At 35.7% G+C, this 17,205-nt stretch overlaps 2 protein-coding genes and 1 non-coding gene across 5 annotated transcripts; 1 reads left to right on the top strand and 2 right to left on the bottom strand.

The window, feature by feature from the left end:
• The first annotated feature begins 1,211 nt into the window (after positions 1-1,211).
• LOC112007021 (ADP,ATP carrier protein 1, mitochondrial) lies at positions 1,212-6,043 on the top strand. 2 transcript variants are annotated; one of them, XM_065779258.1, is made up of 4 exons: positions 1,212-1,277; positions 3,949-4,513; positions 4,678-5,052; positions 5,386-6,043. In XM_065779258.1, exons 2-4 carry the CDS (start codon positions 3,971-3,973, stop codon positions 5,596-5,598), a joined length of 1,131 nt encoding a protein of 376 aa, XP_065635330.1. In that variant the 5' UTR covers positions 1,212-1,277; positions 3,949-3,970; the 3' UTR covers positions 5,599-6,043. The 2 variants fall into 2 exon arrangements, with proteins under 2 accessions (XP_065635330.1, XP_065635331.1); XM_065779259.1 differs by lacking the exon at positions 1,212-1,277 and adding an exon at positions 1,287-1,508.
• Positions 6,044-11,090: 5,047 nt separating this feature from the next.
• On the bottom strand, positions 11,091-13,112 carry LOC112001552 (uncharacterized). 2 transcript variants are annotated; one of them, XR_010631247.1, is made up of 4 exons: positions 12,857-13,112; positions 12,529-12,712; positions 12,229-12,442; positions 11,091-11,251 (listed from the first exon to the last, which is right to left on the bottom strand). It is a non-coding gene; the product is annotated as an uncharacterized LOC112001552 (transcript). The 2 variants fall into 2 exon arrangements; XR_010631246.1 differs by lacking the exon at positions 12,857-13,112 and having other exon boundaries at positions 12,529-12,741.
• A 1,227-nt stretch (positions 13,113-14,339) lies between these two features.
• On the bottom strand, positions 14,340-15,084 carry LOC136070024 (probable ADP-ribosylation factor At2g15310). Its single transcript, XM_065779278.1, has 2 exons — positions 14,940-15,084; positions 14,340-14,659 (listed from the first exon to the last, which is right to left on the bottom strand). The coding sequence occupies exons 1-2, from the start codon at positions 15,082-15,084 to the stop codon at positions 14,340-14,342; spliced, it is 465 nt and encodes a 154-aa protein (XP_065635350.1).
• Between the last annotated feature and the right edge of the window lie 2,121 nt (positions 15,085-17,205).

Below are 17,205 nucleotides of genomic sequence, written 5' to 3'. Positions count from 1 at the left end.
TTTTTTTGGGGGTAAAAGACATGAAAGCATACTTTTTGATGAATGGATAATTTTATTCAAATAAAAAGAACTAAACACCAACAAGGCAACCAGCCTCCTCCCTGATAACCTTAACAAAACAGGAAGGGCTGTTACAAAAGCCGAAAGAACCAAACACACTATACATCAAACTCCATTTAGCAAGAGAGTGGGCGGCCTCATTGGCTTCTCTAGGGACCCACCTAAAAGACAAAAAAGGAAGATTAGAGGCCAGATACTTTACACTTTGAATGACATTCTCGATAGTCCATGGGATGCCCATGCCATGCACTGTGATTGATTTGTAGCAAACCTGAGAGTCGCCTTCTAACATTATTGGAGCTGAAATTAAAGGCCAGCAAGTTGCACAGCCCACATGAAAAGCATTCTTATGATAAAATCATTGGTGCTATAAAATTTGGGTCTAGTTAATATGCGCTCTAAGTTTTTTATTTTTGAAAACATTTTTTCGAGAATTGAAAAAATTGTCATTACTTTTTCCATTCTCAAAAAATTTTTTTTCAAAAATAGAAATTATTATGTGCCCTTATGACACACATGAGTAAAATCCATTAAATTTTAGCTATATGGAGAGAGGACCCAGTGATTTTGGCCGACTATTATTCAATAGACTCAGAAAGTACATTTGACTTACAATGCACTATTATACTAGTATTTAGTTTTTTTTTTTTTTTTTTAATAATTAAAGGGTTAAGGGTCTATCACCTTGTTGTGGACATGAGATGTATATTATCAAACCAAAAGGGTCATACACTGTTTTACTTCCATACAGAAAAATGCTGAAAAAGGGTTTTAGAGAGAGAGAGAGAGAGAGAGAGAGAGGTGTATTATAATATAATATAATACCCATCCATCAATCAAAGTAATTTAAAAAAGAAAAGACTTTCCTGTTCTGTTGGAAAGAAAAAAGCTAAAGACAAAATATACAGTAGAGAGAGAACAATTAAACAGAGGAGAGAGAGAGAGAGAGAGAGAGAGAGAGAGTCACTAAAATTACTAAAAAGATTTCTGTTTCGTTGGGTTAAAATTGAATCCCTTCACCGTTCTGGCCATGGCATCATTGTCCATTTTGTACGGCCTTTACTTACTCCTCTAGAATGACATGTGAGTTGGGACCCACTCCACTACATGTGATGAATGACTCATGTGCTACATGCACGACGCATTTCCCACCAGACTTGGGTATTCACAGCAGAGCAGCATGAGCTAGACAGCTAGTCTTGCTTGTTATGCACTGAGTATCTCTCTCTCTTAATCACTATGGTGTTTATAACTTGGGAGACCCAAAATTCTTATTTTCATGCTAATTTTCCTCTATGGTTTTAGGCACTTTTTGGTTTTTGAAATGAGAGAAAATGGATTTTTGAATGAATGAAATTACACTAGTTCACTCCTTGCTTAGCTGAAGGTCTCAATATGTTTTGATGTGGTTTTTGCTCTATCTGGTTCCTTGAAATCACTCTCATATTGTTAAGCATTTCTGACTTGGTTTTTTATTTATTTATAATTATTTCCTCCCTCTCATATTTGTAATTCAATTTAATATGAAAGTCCTCTTTTTGTGATTTTTTTTCCTTTTAATTTAAAAGATCTAATATGTAGAGTTGAACAAATTATTAAATGAGATTGAGATGATTTAGAGAATATTTAAGGTTAAGGGAAAAGGGAGATGGGAGGAGAGGTAATAATATCATATATGTAAGGTTGAATTTAATCAACCATCTAATTGGCTTTATTCTGTGACCAATTTGCTTGTAATTTAGCACTTAGTAACCCTGTATTTAGGTGGAAAAATTGTAAGGGCAGTGTGTGAGAAGATGTGAAGAAAAGCTCAAGAGTGTGCAAGAAAAATAGAGATTCGCGGCTAAGACTCGCGGGTGTGTCGCGACTGGCAAGCCGCCAAACTCTGGCACGTGAGAGGCACACTGGGAAGCTGAAAGGTCGCGCCAGCTATCACGCTACAGGACAAAAGTTCCAGGCTAGCCAGGCCGTTACGTCGCGACTGGAACTCGCGACTTGGACAAGCCGCGAGTTAACACTGTTTGGCAAAAACTGACGTTTTGCATTCCCTTCTCACCCTACTATATATACACCCTTATACCCACTAAATTGAGAGAGCTTCCAGAGAGAATTTTGTGAGAGAAACCCTAGAGAAAAACAAGATTGCCTCATCCTCAATATTTACCTTAGATACTCTTCAAATTCCTCTACTCTCTTCCTCTCCATTGTCATACCCTTGAGAGGTCTTTTACCAAATTCTTATCTCACCACACCCACGTCTGTGAGAAGGTTTATTTGGTGCTTAGGAAAGCAGTTTGGGAAGGAACCAATATACATTGATTGATGCTATGGTCAAGCAGCGGAATCCGGGAAGCTAAACAAGAAATAGGTTCGGCGTAACCTCGTTGGAGTAAGAAGCTTGGAGGGTTTAGGTACTTGGGTAGATTAGGCTTGGAGGGTCTTCTGCTGTTCATGTATCCCAACTATATTCTTTAGTGGATTTTATCACCGCTCGGAGGGTGGCGGAGAGGTTTTACGCCGAGGACTTCGGTTTCCTCTTCGATAACACATCGTGTGTTGTCCGTGTGTTTGCATCTTCTTTCCCTTTATCTTTGCCTTATATTTACTGCTATGGATGTGTTTATATTTAGCTTAGATTGTTTATCAATTCTGTTATAAGCTTGTTATCATGTTCCGCACATTAGTTGTTTGATATAAAGCTTGAATTGGTAATTTTATTATTTGGGGTCTCAACGTTCAAGGGTGTTTCATACCCATTTTGAACTTTCAATATAGCTTGATGGCACTGATTTTGTTCACAAGTTTTTGGTCAATGTAAGCAAATAGTGAAATGGCCAACCCATACAGATATCCAAAGAGTGTGCCAATGTATGACCACATTGATATAATTTTTTTTTTTTTTTTTTGTGTGGAAAAAGTATTTCTAGTGTAGTAGTATGGTTATTTTAATGTGTAAATGACTAATGGTGTCCTAGAGCATTAGTATTGGAAAATTCCAATACTACTCTATTTTACAATTCTAAAATGCCACTTTATCATTATACCATACCATTTTATAATACCTCCACATCCCAAACTTCTATTTTCCTCTTTTACTCGTTAAAATAATATATCAACATAATAAAATAATATATCTCAAAATTATATCTTCTCTCCCATCTCTCTCCTCTCTCTCATTTTCAGCTTTCTTCCAAATAAAATATTATTATTTTTTTACGATACTTGCTACAGTGCAATTCTATGTTTAGAATTGCACTATAGCAGTATTGCAAAAAAATTTGCAATACTGCTGTTTAGCATTCCCAATGCAGATGATTTTAGGGCTTAAAATTCCAAATTTTCCTTGATTTGGCATTCAATGCTAATGCTCTTAGAAATAGTCAGGCAAATCTTAAGTCTCTGTTTTGTTTCCCCATTTGAATATCTCCTCCAGTTCATGATGCAAGCATTATTTTTATGAGAATCTAAAAGTTTATGTGCAATCCCAGTCTGGAAAATAAGACCCAGAAAGTGGACTCAGTTTTGGCTTCAATGGAAACTTTGCTTTCTGAATATTATTATTGAATCTTTAAGGAGTTTTCTCATATATGTGAAATGGATATGCTACTGAACCTGATGTATTGATATTTTTACTTCTTGTTTTCTCTTGTTGAGAGAAACAAATGCATTGTGGTTTCTATTCCAGACCCTTCATTTATGTCTAGTTTTGATTTTATGCCTACAGAACTTGTAAGCTTAGTTGGGTCTGCTTTACCAGCCCTCTTTCTGGAGCTGGAATCACACCCATATCTGCATAATTATATGCATGTCATTTATGCTTTCGTTAGCGTTGTGGCCTATCTGCCATTTTTGCTTTCCTTATTGCCTGATTTGTTAATTTCCTTGCAGGTTACCAAATTGAGTTGCAAAAATGGCAGATAGGCCACAACTTCCATCTGTAATCCAGACGATAAGAGTGCAACCTTACCTCTCCATCACGCACTTTCCTAACCATCAAGCCTGGACTTCAAGCTTGCAAAACATTCCCAGTGCTGGTGGATATGCGATCGACAGATTGCACAAAACATTGCTCCCAGCAAATGCTGGCTCTGCCTCCTATCTTGCTTCACCCCTGCTTCCAGTATTTGTAACGTCTCCCCTGGAAAAGCATAAGTCTGCCTCTCGAGCTAGGTTAGGTTATGGATCATTCTGTGTTCTTTTTGGGGTGCTAACTGCTCCAATTGGGAGAGTGAAACTCCTGATCCAGTGCCAAGATGAGATGATCAAGTCAGGTAGACTACCTAAGCCTTCATTACTGACTGTTCTGGCGAAGCAGTTCACAATTCCTTTACATAGACTACCTAAGCATTATAAAGGAATTGTGAACTGCTTCGCCAGAACAATCAGTAATGAAGGCTTCATATCCCTTTGGAGAGGCTACATCCCTAGTGCCATCAGCGACGTTTCCTTTAGAGTAAATTTTCAGCAATTTTTTCTTTTATAACTTATTGTCCATTAACTGGGCTTCTTAAACTTGATTTTGACCATTAGAAATTTGTAGATGTTTTTGTTGTTTATTTCTTCTTTGTCTCATCTTAATCTTGTTTATTAAATCCACAGTATTTATATGTACAACAGGTAATAAACTTTGGCCTTAACAACTATTTTCAGACTGTAACCATTTTCCAGAAAGACAAAGATGGCTACTGGAAATGGTTACTCGGACGGTTGGCAGTAGGAAATTTTGCTAATTTAGCAACTCATTTTGTTGTTTATCCCCTGGATTATGCCCAGACTTGCCTAGCCAATGATATCAAGACAAACAATAAGATTGAAGAAAGGCAATTCAAAGGTTTGATTGATGTCTACAAAAATACTATAAGATCAGATGGCTTTGCTGGACTGTACCGTGGATTTGCTATCTCATGTTGTAACAGCTTATTAAGTACTGGGGTCTACTTTGGCATACATGTTATCTTCCGGCCGTTTATGTTACTCTGGGTCCGGTCACAGGTCAGTGCAAACATGAGAATTTAGTGTCATTGGGGCTATTTCCTTGATGACATTCATAGCCCCTATACCCAGGATGAATTGCTTTTTTACAATCAAGGTCACCTTTGATTTATTTTTTCCAAGTGTTTCTTGACAAATTCCTTTCGCTCTCTCTTTTGTTTTTGGTTACATTTGGCTTTCCCAATATTTTTAATTTTAATTGTCTGAGTGGCATCTTCATTTCATGTAATCCAGAGATTTTTTTTTTAAAGGTTTTGCTATTGCTGATAAGTGTCAAATAGCAATCCATTCATGATACAGAATTATGTTGAATTACACTTGCTGTTTTTGCAGGAAGACTTCTTGGCATCATCAGTAATGGCAGTGGGAGTTGCAGTTTGTCAAAAGATGGCAACTTATCCATTGGACACTGTAAATAGGAGGATGATGATGACCTCTGGAGAAGTTGTTATCAGAGTTCAATGCATGCATTTGCAGAGATTATCAGGAATGAGGGTGTTAAGTCCCTTTATAAGGGTGGAGGTGCATGCATCCTCGAAAAAATAACTTTATCCTTTATTTTGACTGTTTTTGTCACAAGATTGCACGATTATTTGTCCACAAAGAAGTCTAATTCTGCTGCTGATGGTGTGTCTGCAAAGAGGAATGGACCGGCTGGTGGTGGTCAATCTGCATCAACTCTCGCCATTAAATGGACATATGGTAAGAAGGACTAGGGGCAACGGTGGTGGAGGCCCACGCAGGAATTTCTCTTCTGAGGGGAACAATAATTTAGATTTTCTTTACAATTAGAGTTCAGTTGACAATCTGAGAAAGGTCTTCTGTAATATAATATTATAGGAAGTAAAACAATAGTTCCTAGGTTTACGAGTCTGCGCTTAACCTCTTCCCCGTAGTAAACAAATGAGTTTGTATTGTGCCGACTTCTAAAAATTGGATACTCAAATTACCACCACTTGAAATCAATACATCTACTGGAAGCTTAATAGCATTAGATCGTCTAATACATTGTCTTTCATATTGAAATATTTTTCTTAGTCAATGATCTGTTACATCTTTTGAGTACTTACATCCGAGTGTGTGAATGAGAATTGATGCTCACCTTAGAAACTTTTAGCATGTGCATTCCCTCTATAGCAATATTATTTGTTATTAACTAAAATATGTGGGATTTTATTTTTGATGAGTGCTCTTTCACTGATTTACACATTTAAACTCGGTGCAGAATGAGTCTTGAAAGAAGTATATTGAACTTTAAGGCTAATTTACTAGTTTAAAACTTCATTTGGGTCACTGGGTGCAAGATTTCATTACATTTGGCAACTTGAAGTGATTCACAACCTCTGTGAGGAATGATTTTGCCTGCAAGTGTCCTAGCACTACCTAAAATTTATCAATTTTCAAAGTTTCTTCTTGATTGGTGTTGACAGAAATGTGATATTGAAAATTGCAATGATTTCTTGTTGGAGTGAGAATCTGCCATTGCATATGGCTCTGCTTAGGAGAGTTAGGACTAGTTCCACACTTCTTCGATTAATTAATACACAGATTTTTAGAGAACTTTTATTGCTATGAAGCTTCTTTGGATCAAGCTGAATGGTATTGTGCTTTGGGTCAAAAGAAGCAAAAGAACACAGAAAGCCTATCAATTCAAGCATTAGATATTGTGCTTTGGATTAAGCTGAATGGTAAACATACAATTGAACTCACGTAACCAAGCCTGAATGGACAGGAGAAGAATTCAGTCATTTTGTTACACCCAATTTGGGCTACAAAGAAAAAATTGAAATAAATCGAAAAAATCAAACTTACACAGCCACATTCCGACCCGCACAGCCAACATCAAACTCACCCAATCACATTCCGACCCACACAACCAACATCACAGCTAAAACTCACACATCCACCACCACCATACCACAACAGCCCACAACCAAAATTCTGAACCACGCCAGACCCACACATCCCACAACCCACGCCCACCCCATAAAACCCATGCCTACCACAACCCACGCCACCACCCCATGGGCCATGACCCATCCGCAATGGCAGTTCCAAGAATTTTTTTGAGAGTGATTATTAAGAAACTTAAATTATACAAAATCTAATAAAAATAGAACTTTATACATTGACAAAAAAAAAAAAAAAAAAAAAAAACACACACACACACACACATTCATATATGCATATATATAAAATCTTTCAATTTTCTTCTACAAAATTTTTTATTTTGAAATCATTATATAATAATCTCATTATTAATGTTGCAAGCTATATCTCTTCAAAATTTTTCTTGGACTTTTTTCTTTTTAGGGGTAATTACACTAAACCTACCTGTGTTTTGGCCCAAATTCATGTTGCCTATCTGTGGTTTGAAAAGTGTCACTTTGCCTACCTGAGATTTGCACCATTAGGTTTCTGTAACCCACCTCTGTTACAAATGAGACCTTTTGTGTCTCTCTCATCTCCAAACAAAAAAACCTAAAAAAATAAGAGAAAAAAAAAAAAAAAAAGACAGTTTAGCTACAAAATTGGTTGTAACCTAAAGTTACAACCTTACATAATATCTTTTTATTGAAGGTGAATTTTGACAAATCCACTAATATTGGATTACATCTTCTTCTTCTTCTAAACTCCATACTTACAAAATTTCTAAAAAATTAAATATCAATAGCTATGTCATCAATAAATTATTTAAATTGCAAGTTTTTGTAGTTAAAAATTATGCATAAAATATAAGCTTATAGATCATATAGTAAATAAAATCCAATTGACATAAAATTTGACATATGTATTAAGAAAGTAAAGAACATGCAATTCAACGGTTAACTTTTAAAAATATATAGTAATTTTTATTTTATTGAGTAAAATTTTAGTCTAAGGTTACAATTAATTTTGTAACTAAACTTTATTTTAAAAAAAAAAAAAAAAGAACAAGACAATCTGTGTACATCACTAAGAACCCAACAAAGGGAGGTTGGACATGGAATCAGCCACGAAAGCTTACAAGTGGAAGCCTATTAATTAGTTGGGCTATGTTTTGAATTTACCTCTTATTACTTATTAAAGTGTGCGTTTATTACTCACACTCTAATGGCATGTTTGGATGTTTAAAAAAGGAGGGAGAGTAAAGTAGAGGGAGGGAGAGTAATCTGATTACCTTATTTTGAAGTTTTTTAAGAAATGAGGAGGAGGGGTTTGGAAGGGTTTGGAGGGATTTCAACTCCCTCTAACCCCTCATTTTTAATTCCTCCAAATTGGAGAGATTTGGAAGGAGAGTAGAGTAGAGTAGATAAATTATTGTCCAAGTAAATTCCCTAATTTACCATTTCTAACAAATTAATCATAGGCCAATGTTGCAAGTCTATTTTCAAATAGGGGTAAATTTATCTATTTTAATCATTTCTTCTTCTCTCCATCCTAATTTTTAAAACATCCAAACAAGGGGAATGGCTAATTACTCCATTCCCCCTTACTAATTTTAAAAACATCCAAACAAGGTGAAGGAAAACTATTCCCCGCTACTCTCCTCCCCATTACTCTCCTCTACTCTCCTCCCTCTCTAAACTTCCAAACAGGCCATAAGGCATACGCTTTTACACACTTCAATATTTTTTCAATTGTGTATAAAAGTGTATGAATTAAGGTGTGTGGAACAATATTTATCATTTACTCAGTAAAGTCTCGATGTCTTGTGATATAAACAAAATGGACCACTTAGGCAGCTCATGACTGACTTATAATCTGTGAGATGATATTTCCCCATCTATTTTATTGGCTTGAATGGCTTCTACACCTAAGGTATGAGAGAAGTCTTAGCTTCTGTTCTGCCCTCAAAGGTGTATTCANCTTAATGTAGACAGTGAAAAATGGATTCTAGTTTGTATCAATATTGATAGCTCTCTGATATTTATTAAAAAAAAAAAAATTATGATTCGACTCCAAACACTACTTCTCTTGGTTCTGGGATGCTACCATACAATGAGGAAAACATTTGTGGAAACATAAGGTGCTCTGAGTCACATCTTGAGTGTGTTGTTTTCCTGGTTTTCTAATAATGTGAATTCTAACTCAAGTTTTCCTTCTTAAACCAGTCATTTTTTTAGCGAGCTAGTTAGAACAAATGAGTTATGCCAAAGATGCTCAGATGCTTGTGTAAAGCTTGGCCGAGAAATGGGGTGAAGGTTGTTGATCTTTTTACTGCACTTCAGAAAAGAGATGATTGGATGGATGCTTGCTTCATGTAAGTTTTTGTGCTGCAATGGAACTTCTTATCAGTATAAAAAAACAATCTGATTTATAATCCCCGTCCTTGGGTCAGATGGCGATTCCACCCCTCATAAGTATAGGATTGTGGTTTTGGTTCTGGGTCCAAGTCCCGTGTGTGCACGCAATTTACCCATGGTTTCTTTCCTAGTTATGTTTGTGACAGTTTGTCATAACGTGTTTTTGGCACTCATGTTATCAAGTGATAGATTTGTAGTCTGAGTTTTTGAGAGGAGTCATTTTGATATTGAATTCAAACCAATTGCATTCACATTCTTCTCTAGATACGCACCATGTTAGTCAACTTGTCTTCAGTCAAGACTTCGCCAATAAAGTGTGATGTAATAGAGTAATCATTATGTTTGTTGGCTGTGTATGTGTGTATATATATATATATATATTTTTTTTTTTTTTTTTTTCCCCAGAGATGGGATTCATTTGTCAGCTGAAGGGAGCAAGACATCAAATTTCATCTGATTCACAAACCATATGATCTCAAGAAACTTTTAACTCAATCAAGTCCATATAATTTTGAAATCAATCTACTTCATAAATAAATAAGTCAATAACAGCAAGGATATTTTCAGTTTTGTACCACTTGGTTGTGACCACGCTAGTGAGTGGAGCTCCAAAATTGGCTGATCAAATTAAACACATGCACAGAGAATCAACTTTGAAGAAAGGGACTCTATAAAGCCAATGCCTACCCAACAAGTGCAATATGGTCCCAACCAGCCCTCCTACATAGTGGATGCCGTAACTTTAATGTGACAGTACTATATCGATCTGAATTTCTGATATTTGCTATTTGTAGAGAGGCTATAAAAGAACCCTACTGCGTGCCTTATCTGCTATCAAGGTCAGGGCTCCAATTGAATACACCTTTGAGGGCAGAACAGGTGAGGCTGCTGTCCATGGGGCCAAGAGACCACATGCAAGAGAGGTCCTATTTGACGCGCTCTCTCTGCTGCCCATGGGGGGAGAGAAAAACCTTGAGGGTATGGGTGAGGCTGCTGTCCATGGGGCCAAGAGTCTGCATACCAGAGAGGACAATATCATGCCAGTTGGGAATGGGTGGATCCCCTGACCGGTTTATATGGTAGTATGGTAGATTTGTGATAACTTATCTTATGTTAGATATTATGGTTTTGGAAATTACATTGTTGATACTCACAGATTATAATGTATAGTTTCAAGATATTTACTTTGAGGAACTTGTATTTCATTATTAAATCATTCTTGTCATATTATTATTATTATTATAATAGATGAAACCTGCATTTCCCCCACCCTCATTAAATATGCTACTTACTGGGCTCTGTCTCATTCCAATTATTTTATAACCTTTTCAGAGTAGGCAACAGTCTTTTGAGACAGCTTTTTGGTGGCTAATAGTAGTTAGACTAACTACTGATGGAGGCTGAACTTTTGTAATGGGTATAGTAGATGGTGTAAATCTTAGAATAGGCTTGACTCATTCTTTTGTATATTGAAGTGGTTGTGATGTTATTTCCACTGATGGGACAAGCTGTGATATGTAATTAATTATTCATACCTCTATTCTTTTGTGGCCATTGGTCCTTGTAATTACTGCTTAGAGCTCTGACTTACTTTGAGAGTATATTCAATGAAATTATTATGAAAATTCTTAATGTTGGTTTTTGATATGATTTATGTGGATTGGATTGTCATAAGAAGGAAAATCTACAGGTTCTTTGAGATGTCTTTTTCATGCCTTGGACCCTTTGTGGTTTGGGGTGTGACAAAGTACATCTAGGGTACCATTAGAGTTTTGATAGTATGGTCACCTAAATCCTTTTAAGGCAAAAGGCATTTTCAACTAGAAGTATAATACCTTTGGAAAAACTTGAATGAGGACCTGGAGAGCACATAGCGAATTCCACCCAAAGTAGCCTCGCAACAATATGTCTGCCTACAATTTATCACGAAGAACATAAGATACTAATGTAAAAATTACAAGATGCATAAAACAAGCTATTCTGAATAGAAATTCCATAACAGAAACAAATATAAGACAGACAAGGTGTTCGCATGAGAAAGTAAAGGGACTATTTATGTGAACTTTTTGATACTAGCATGATATTTTCTTCTTCCTTTGATTTAAGTTTACATACCGGCTGGTTTAAACCCACACAAAAAAGTCCATGTATACCCGCATACTGAGAAAGTTAAAATTGGAAGAACATTTAAATTATTTAGAATACTTCAAGGCCGTTTTACACATAACTAGTAGACAATAGTTCTTGAAATTTTAGAGATTTGACTTTCAGACTAGCAAGCATCTAAAATCCTGAGTTAAACAGGTAAGATAAATTTAAAATATAGTTCAATAGGATCTCAGACACTTCAATTTCTTACAGGGACAATGTACCTATGGCTTCAACTACATTCAAACTAATTACTAGTAAGACAAGCGACCAAGCTATACACGAAGTATACAAGGAAGTCCTCCCAAGAATTATATACAAATATAGCCAATGAAATCTACAAAAGGAGGTGATATGTTAAAAAAATTATGCAAATGACTCCTCCTTACAGTGGCCTCTGGAGATGATCTTGATTATTAAAATATGACCAGAATCTCCCACACGGAAAGCAACAAATCCAATATCCAACAAACGTTAGGCATTCGAGTACAATTTACAATTAAGATATTTCAGGCATATGTATGACAGAAATAAGATCAACAAAATATGTGAAATGCATATAATGAATTCTGTAGTGATTCTAGTGAAGAATGATATCACTTCAAATTTGACTTGACTAAGCCGTATCAAATTAACGAAATATTAGGCATTACAATTATGAACATTTCAGGCATATGTATGACAGAGAAATAGATATAGAATACAGAGGAACAAAATAAGTGAAATGCAAATTCCTCATCACCTCGAATTGGACTCCACTAAGCCTCATCCAAATTCATGGAGTGGGATTACAATTACATGAACCGCTTTTCCTCAAAAGTTCATAGAAGTATAATATACAAATATACCATCCACTCCCATTCAACTCCAGTTTGTATGAAACTAACACAGTCTGTTTCAGAACTGGGATCAATTCCCAATCCAGATGCTGCCTTTTGGAATATAACTGCAACAATCTGTAAGCAAGAGCAGAACACGTAAAATAGTTAGATTGGGAATTTCGAAGCAAAACTACCCAGCATAGGATGACATGAGTTTCAACCTCTTCATCTGTAATAATATCATCAATGTCATAATATTTTGCCATCCTTGACACCTCTGCTCGCTGCTCTTAAAGTGTCTCTTCACTCATTAAAAGAAAGATTATTGAGGACCCAATTGCTGTTTTTTGAGCTCAGAATCATATAGCTACTGCCAAAAACTCTTTTCACTGAATCTGTGAAAAACTGCAAAGGCGAAACATTGCCAAAATTATAACCAGGAAAAAAAAAATCAAAATCAAAATTAACATGTATTCTCCAATCAAAATAGAAAATCATTAAATGGAGTCATGAATGATTAACAAATTTTTTTTAAAAAAAATTACAAACCAATTTCACTTTCAAGTCGTTTCAATTTTCTAGCATTGCAAAATTCATAGAATACCCAAATCCACAAAAAAAAGACTCTGATTTGAATTCTGAAACACGTTTTGGCATGGATCTAAAAGACATGGGATTCACCAAATTTTGACCAATCACATACACAAAGATTTGAAATTTTAACAAAATTACAAAATTCTTAAGTGAGGACGAGTTCTCCCACTGTGTGTGAAGCATTTCAGCAAGCACATTCCACGCAAGAAACATCAAAGAAAACATAAAAGTTACAGGCACAAGGCACCTCGTGTCGATTGATCAAAAATTATCCTCATCAATAGTATTGCTCAAAAAATAAAAATGTGTGGACAACACGTCATTAACGCAAAAGCAAGAGTGGATACCTAGAGAAATAGAAGTATGAAACACGTTGTATTAAGAAAATGACACCTAGTGGTCCAATACTTCTAAATTTGTATTTTTGTGATTATAATTGACTGCGACATGTTTTTGACAATAGGCTTGCAAGTAATTAGAGACCAACAATTTAGCCTTCTATTGTGCCTCCAACTTAGGTTCAATACTTAAGTGGCTTTTTTAAGTTTATATTACCATTGTGTATTTTTTGCGTGATAGTAACTCTACAAGTATAAGTATATGTATGGTGTGGGGGGAAAAGACCGGACTTCAAGTTTTCAAAAATGAGACTCACACATATATACTTTTCTTTTTCTTTTTTTGATAAAAAGATCAAATTAGATTAAAATAGAATTTCTATATTATATATATTAAAAAAACAATGTTTATGTTAGGCTCCTGTCTCCAATATGGATTTAGAACATTAGCTTACATGTTGTTAGTAAAAGTACACAACTTTTTTCTTTTTATTTGACTTGTTGGGACGATAATGTGAATATTTGATCCCTAAAGTAGTACTCAAACTTTACCAAAAAAGTTTACTACACGTTGCGCCTCTTGTGCTGTCTTAACCAGAAATACACAGCTCGAACCAGTGCCCTCTCGAAGAGATTCAGGTCCGCTTGGCTTTCCTTCCCGGTTATCGATTTCGATGAAACTTTGTTTCCAGAACGGTATAGAGACACGACCAATCAATTCACCACATTTGTGCGCGACTCTCTTGACCGTCGTGATCCCAATGCTTGTTTAGAAAAGTTAAGGATTAATGGTGTCTTTGATGGTTCTACGTTCAATCGTTGGCTCATCAATTATGCTTTGGATAAGCACGTAAAAGAAATTTATATTTTCGATGATTCCTATGATGATACGTCTTTGCCATAGAGGATGTTTTGTGCCAATTCAATTCGGGTTTTGGAGTTAAAAGAGTTTAAAGTAGAAGTCCCTGATTTGATTTTAAGCTATCCTTTGATTGAGGATTTCAGGGTTACTCACTGTTCAAGGTTGAAAAGTATTAGGGTTTCAGGAGCTAAAAAACTCAAAGCTGTAAAACATCATGAAAGATACCAAATGATTCGATTCATTTAATTAGAGAAATGACTACTGAGTAATGCTTCATTCTTGCAATGCCACCCAACACGTGATTAAAATCGGCAATGGAAGGCAAAGGGCACGTGTGAAGCATTTTATCAAACGGCTCTAAGGCATGATCAACATTCCTAAAGCTTCTAAATTTGCATTGATCTTCAATTGCTTCTACTTGGAAACTCCAATAACACCCAAACCAATTCATTCCTAGAAGTATATACCTTCGCCATAAATGAAGTTCCTGAGGGCAATGACTTGAGCCTGGATTAACGACAAACTCATCCAACCCAAATAATTTGAGAGAATCTTGTTCTGTTAAAAATCCCAAACAAAAACAAAGTTTTGAAGGAAAGTTAACTTGAGCATTTGCCTTTCTATTTTAGCTAGAGAAAAGTTAAAAAAAAATTTATTAATCATAAATTATTATAGATATATTTTCCAATGTTTGGATATATTAATTAATTATTATGAAAATTAGTGTCACTTACAAAATTCTAAGCAACAAAAGAATTTGTAAATCCAACTACCTATAACTACAAACAAGCAGCACATTATATAATAGAACAATGTTAACAATATAGCAAAAGAATACCAATGGTAGGAAGGGTGTTCCCAATCTCTTCCAATATCAGCTTGTACAAAATGGTAGTCTTGCCTGCTGCATGAAGACCCACCATTAGAATAAGCATCTCCTTGGCAAAAGGCCAGCTGAAAAGCTTGGTGAAAGAGAACCCCATCTTTTATCTCAAGCTGAATTCCCAAAATCACAAGTCAAAAACCAAATCAACCTAACAAGAAAACACTCATACATAATAATTATCTCATTATAATGATTTTGCAGTAACCTACAGCACGACTTTTATAAACCTTGTTGTATATTTCACAAGACCTATGGGATTATCTATCTTATACTTGACCAAACATGACACCACTAAGTTAACCTTGTGTATTTCAAAAAGATTGGTTTTCTTTAAGCATAACATCACTAACTAAAACTAAGAAACCTAACCTAAGTTAGGCTAGGAAATCACAATCTACATGCAACAAGATGAAATTACAAAAGCTCCAAAAGAATCAGCTCTTTGTGTCCATGAAATGCAATCAATCACTAACAAATGAACTATTCTTCAGCTATATGATAGCAAGTTGGAAGTTTCCAACTCAATCCATTTACTTTAAATCGTAAATGTCAAAATGATTATACCATGAAGTTAATTTTGTATTGCACTACAACCTAAGTTGCTTCTCTCTTAGACAATTCAAGGAGAAGCACATACAAAATTATCAGCTAACTCCTTGAGTTGATAAACCAACCAAGCTAGACTAACAAAATTTGACTCAAGTCCACCGCACAAAAGCACCACAAGGCTTATAAGAGGGGGAAAAAAGGGAAAGGAGGGGGGGGGGGGACTCAGTTTGCATAAATGCAACTCCAAAACTTAATTTCATTGGAAGGAACATTTATTATCATTAATTCCACTGGCTAAGGGACGTATAACCACACAAAAAATGCCAAATTTAGAGCAACAATATTTGGCATTAACGTTAAGTAAGAAAAATTTTTGAAACAGCTATCCAAGAAAATAGGTTCCAACTTCCAAGCAACAACATGAGTGCACAATGAAATCACAACAAAAGATAGAATAGTTAAAGGTACAAACAATCATGCATACATAAATGAAATAGAATGTCATCTTTAGAAACTATAAAAAATTTTTTTTGGTAAACTGGATATTCCATTCAACTAAGAAGAAAAAGCATCAGAGGCAGGACAAAGCCTGACCTGAGATAATCCATACAAGTCTGCCAAATAAGCATCAAGGATAGATGGAGGGGGATAATTGAAATACATAAAAATAGAAGATAACGAACATCCTAATCTAGCAAGGCCATCCGCACAGCGGTTGCCTTCCCTAAAGCAATGAATGACCTTCACTTGAGGGATTTGAGATATCAACGCCTTACAATCAGCCACAATGGCATAGTTAGTGGCATTCGGACTTCCAGTATTGTTCATCAAATCAGAAATAACTTTAGCATCCAATTCAACTTCAAGAGCGTTAATTTGCATCTGCAGGCACATCTGTAATCCGTCCCTAAGAGCCCAAAGCTCAGCAAGAAAACTGGTCGTATTCCCTATATTCCTCGCAAACGCTCTAACCCAAATACCAGCATCGTTGCGGATAATTCCACCACATTCCAACCCACACAGCCAACATCAAACTCACACAATTACATTCCGACCCACACAACCAACATCACAGCCAGGACCCACACATCCACCACCACCAAACCACAACAACCCACAACCAAAATTCTGAACCACGCCAAACCCAGACATCCCACAACCCATGCACATCAAACCCATGCCTGCCACGACCCACGCCACCACGACCAAGCCACTGTTGGGAATATTACACAAAGTAATAATGGTAGAACAAGGTTAGCACAAAAAACAAACAGAAAATAGATAACTTGGAAGCACTATATCATTTTCCTTAGACAATATTTGCCCCTCACACTTTTGTTGCTAAAGGGTTATCGCAAATTTGTCTTCAGAATACAACCAAGATGTTGGGTTCTACAGATAGCAATTCTGGAGAATGACCACAGAATTTCTTGTATTTCTTTCAAACTTACTCTTTTATGGTGTTAGTTATTTTTCAAGTGAACATAAACCTCTATTTATACTCATAGGGTTATGTTTTCATAGGATTATGTTTCATGAAAAAGCACGTATGTAGAGTTAGTTATTTTTCAAGTGAACGTAAGCCTCTATTCATGAAAAGGCACGTATGTTTCATGAAAAGACACGTATGGAGAGTTTGTTATTTTTTCATAAAACGGTTAACAAAGAT

This window comes from Quercus suber, unplaced genomic scaffold (assembly GCF_002906115.3).
Source record: "Quercus suber isolate HL8 unplaced genomic scaffold, Cork oak 2.0 scaffold_203, whole genome shotgun sequence".
NCBI classification, from domain to species: Eukaryota; Viridiplantae; Streptophyta; class Magnoliopsida; order Fagales; family Fagaceae; genus Quercus; species Quercus suber.
This window is presented reverse-complemented; position numbering and strand designations above follow the sequence as displayed.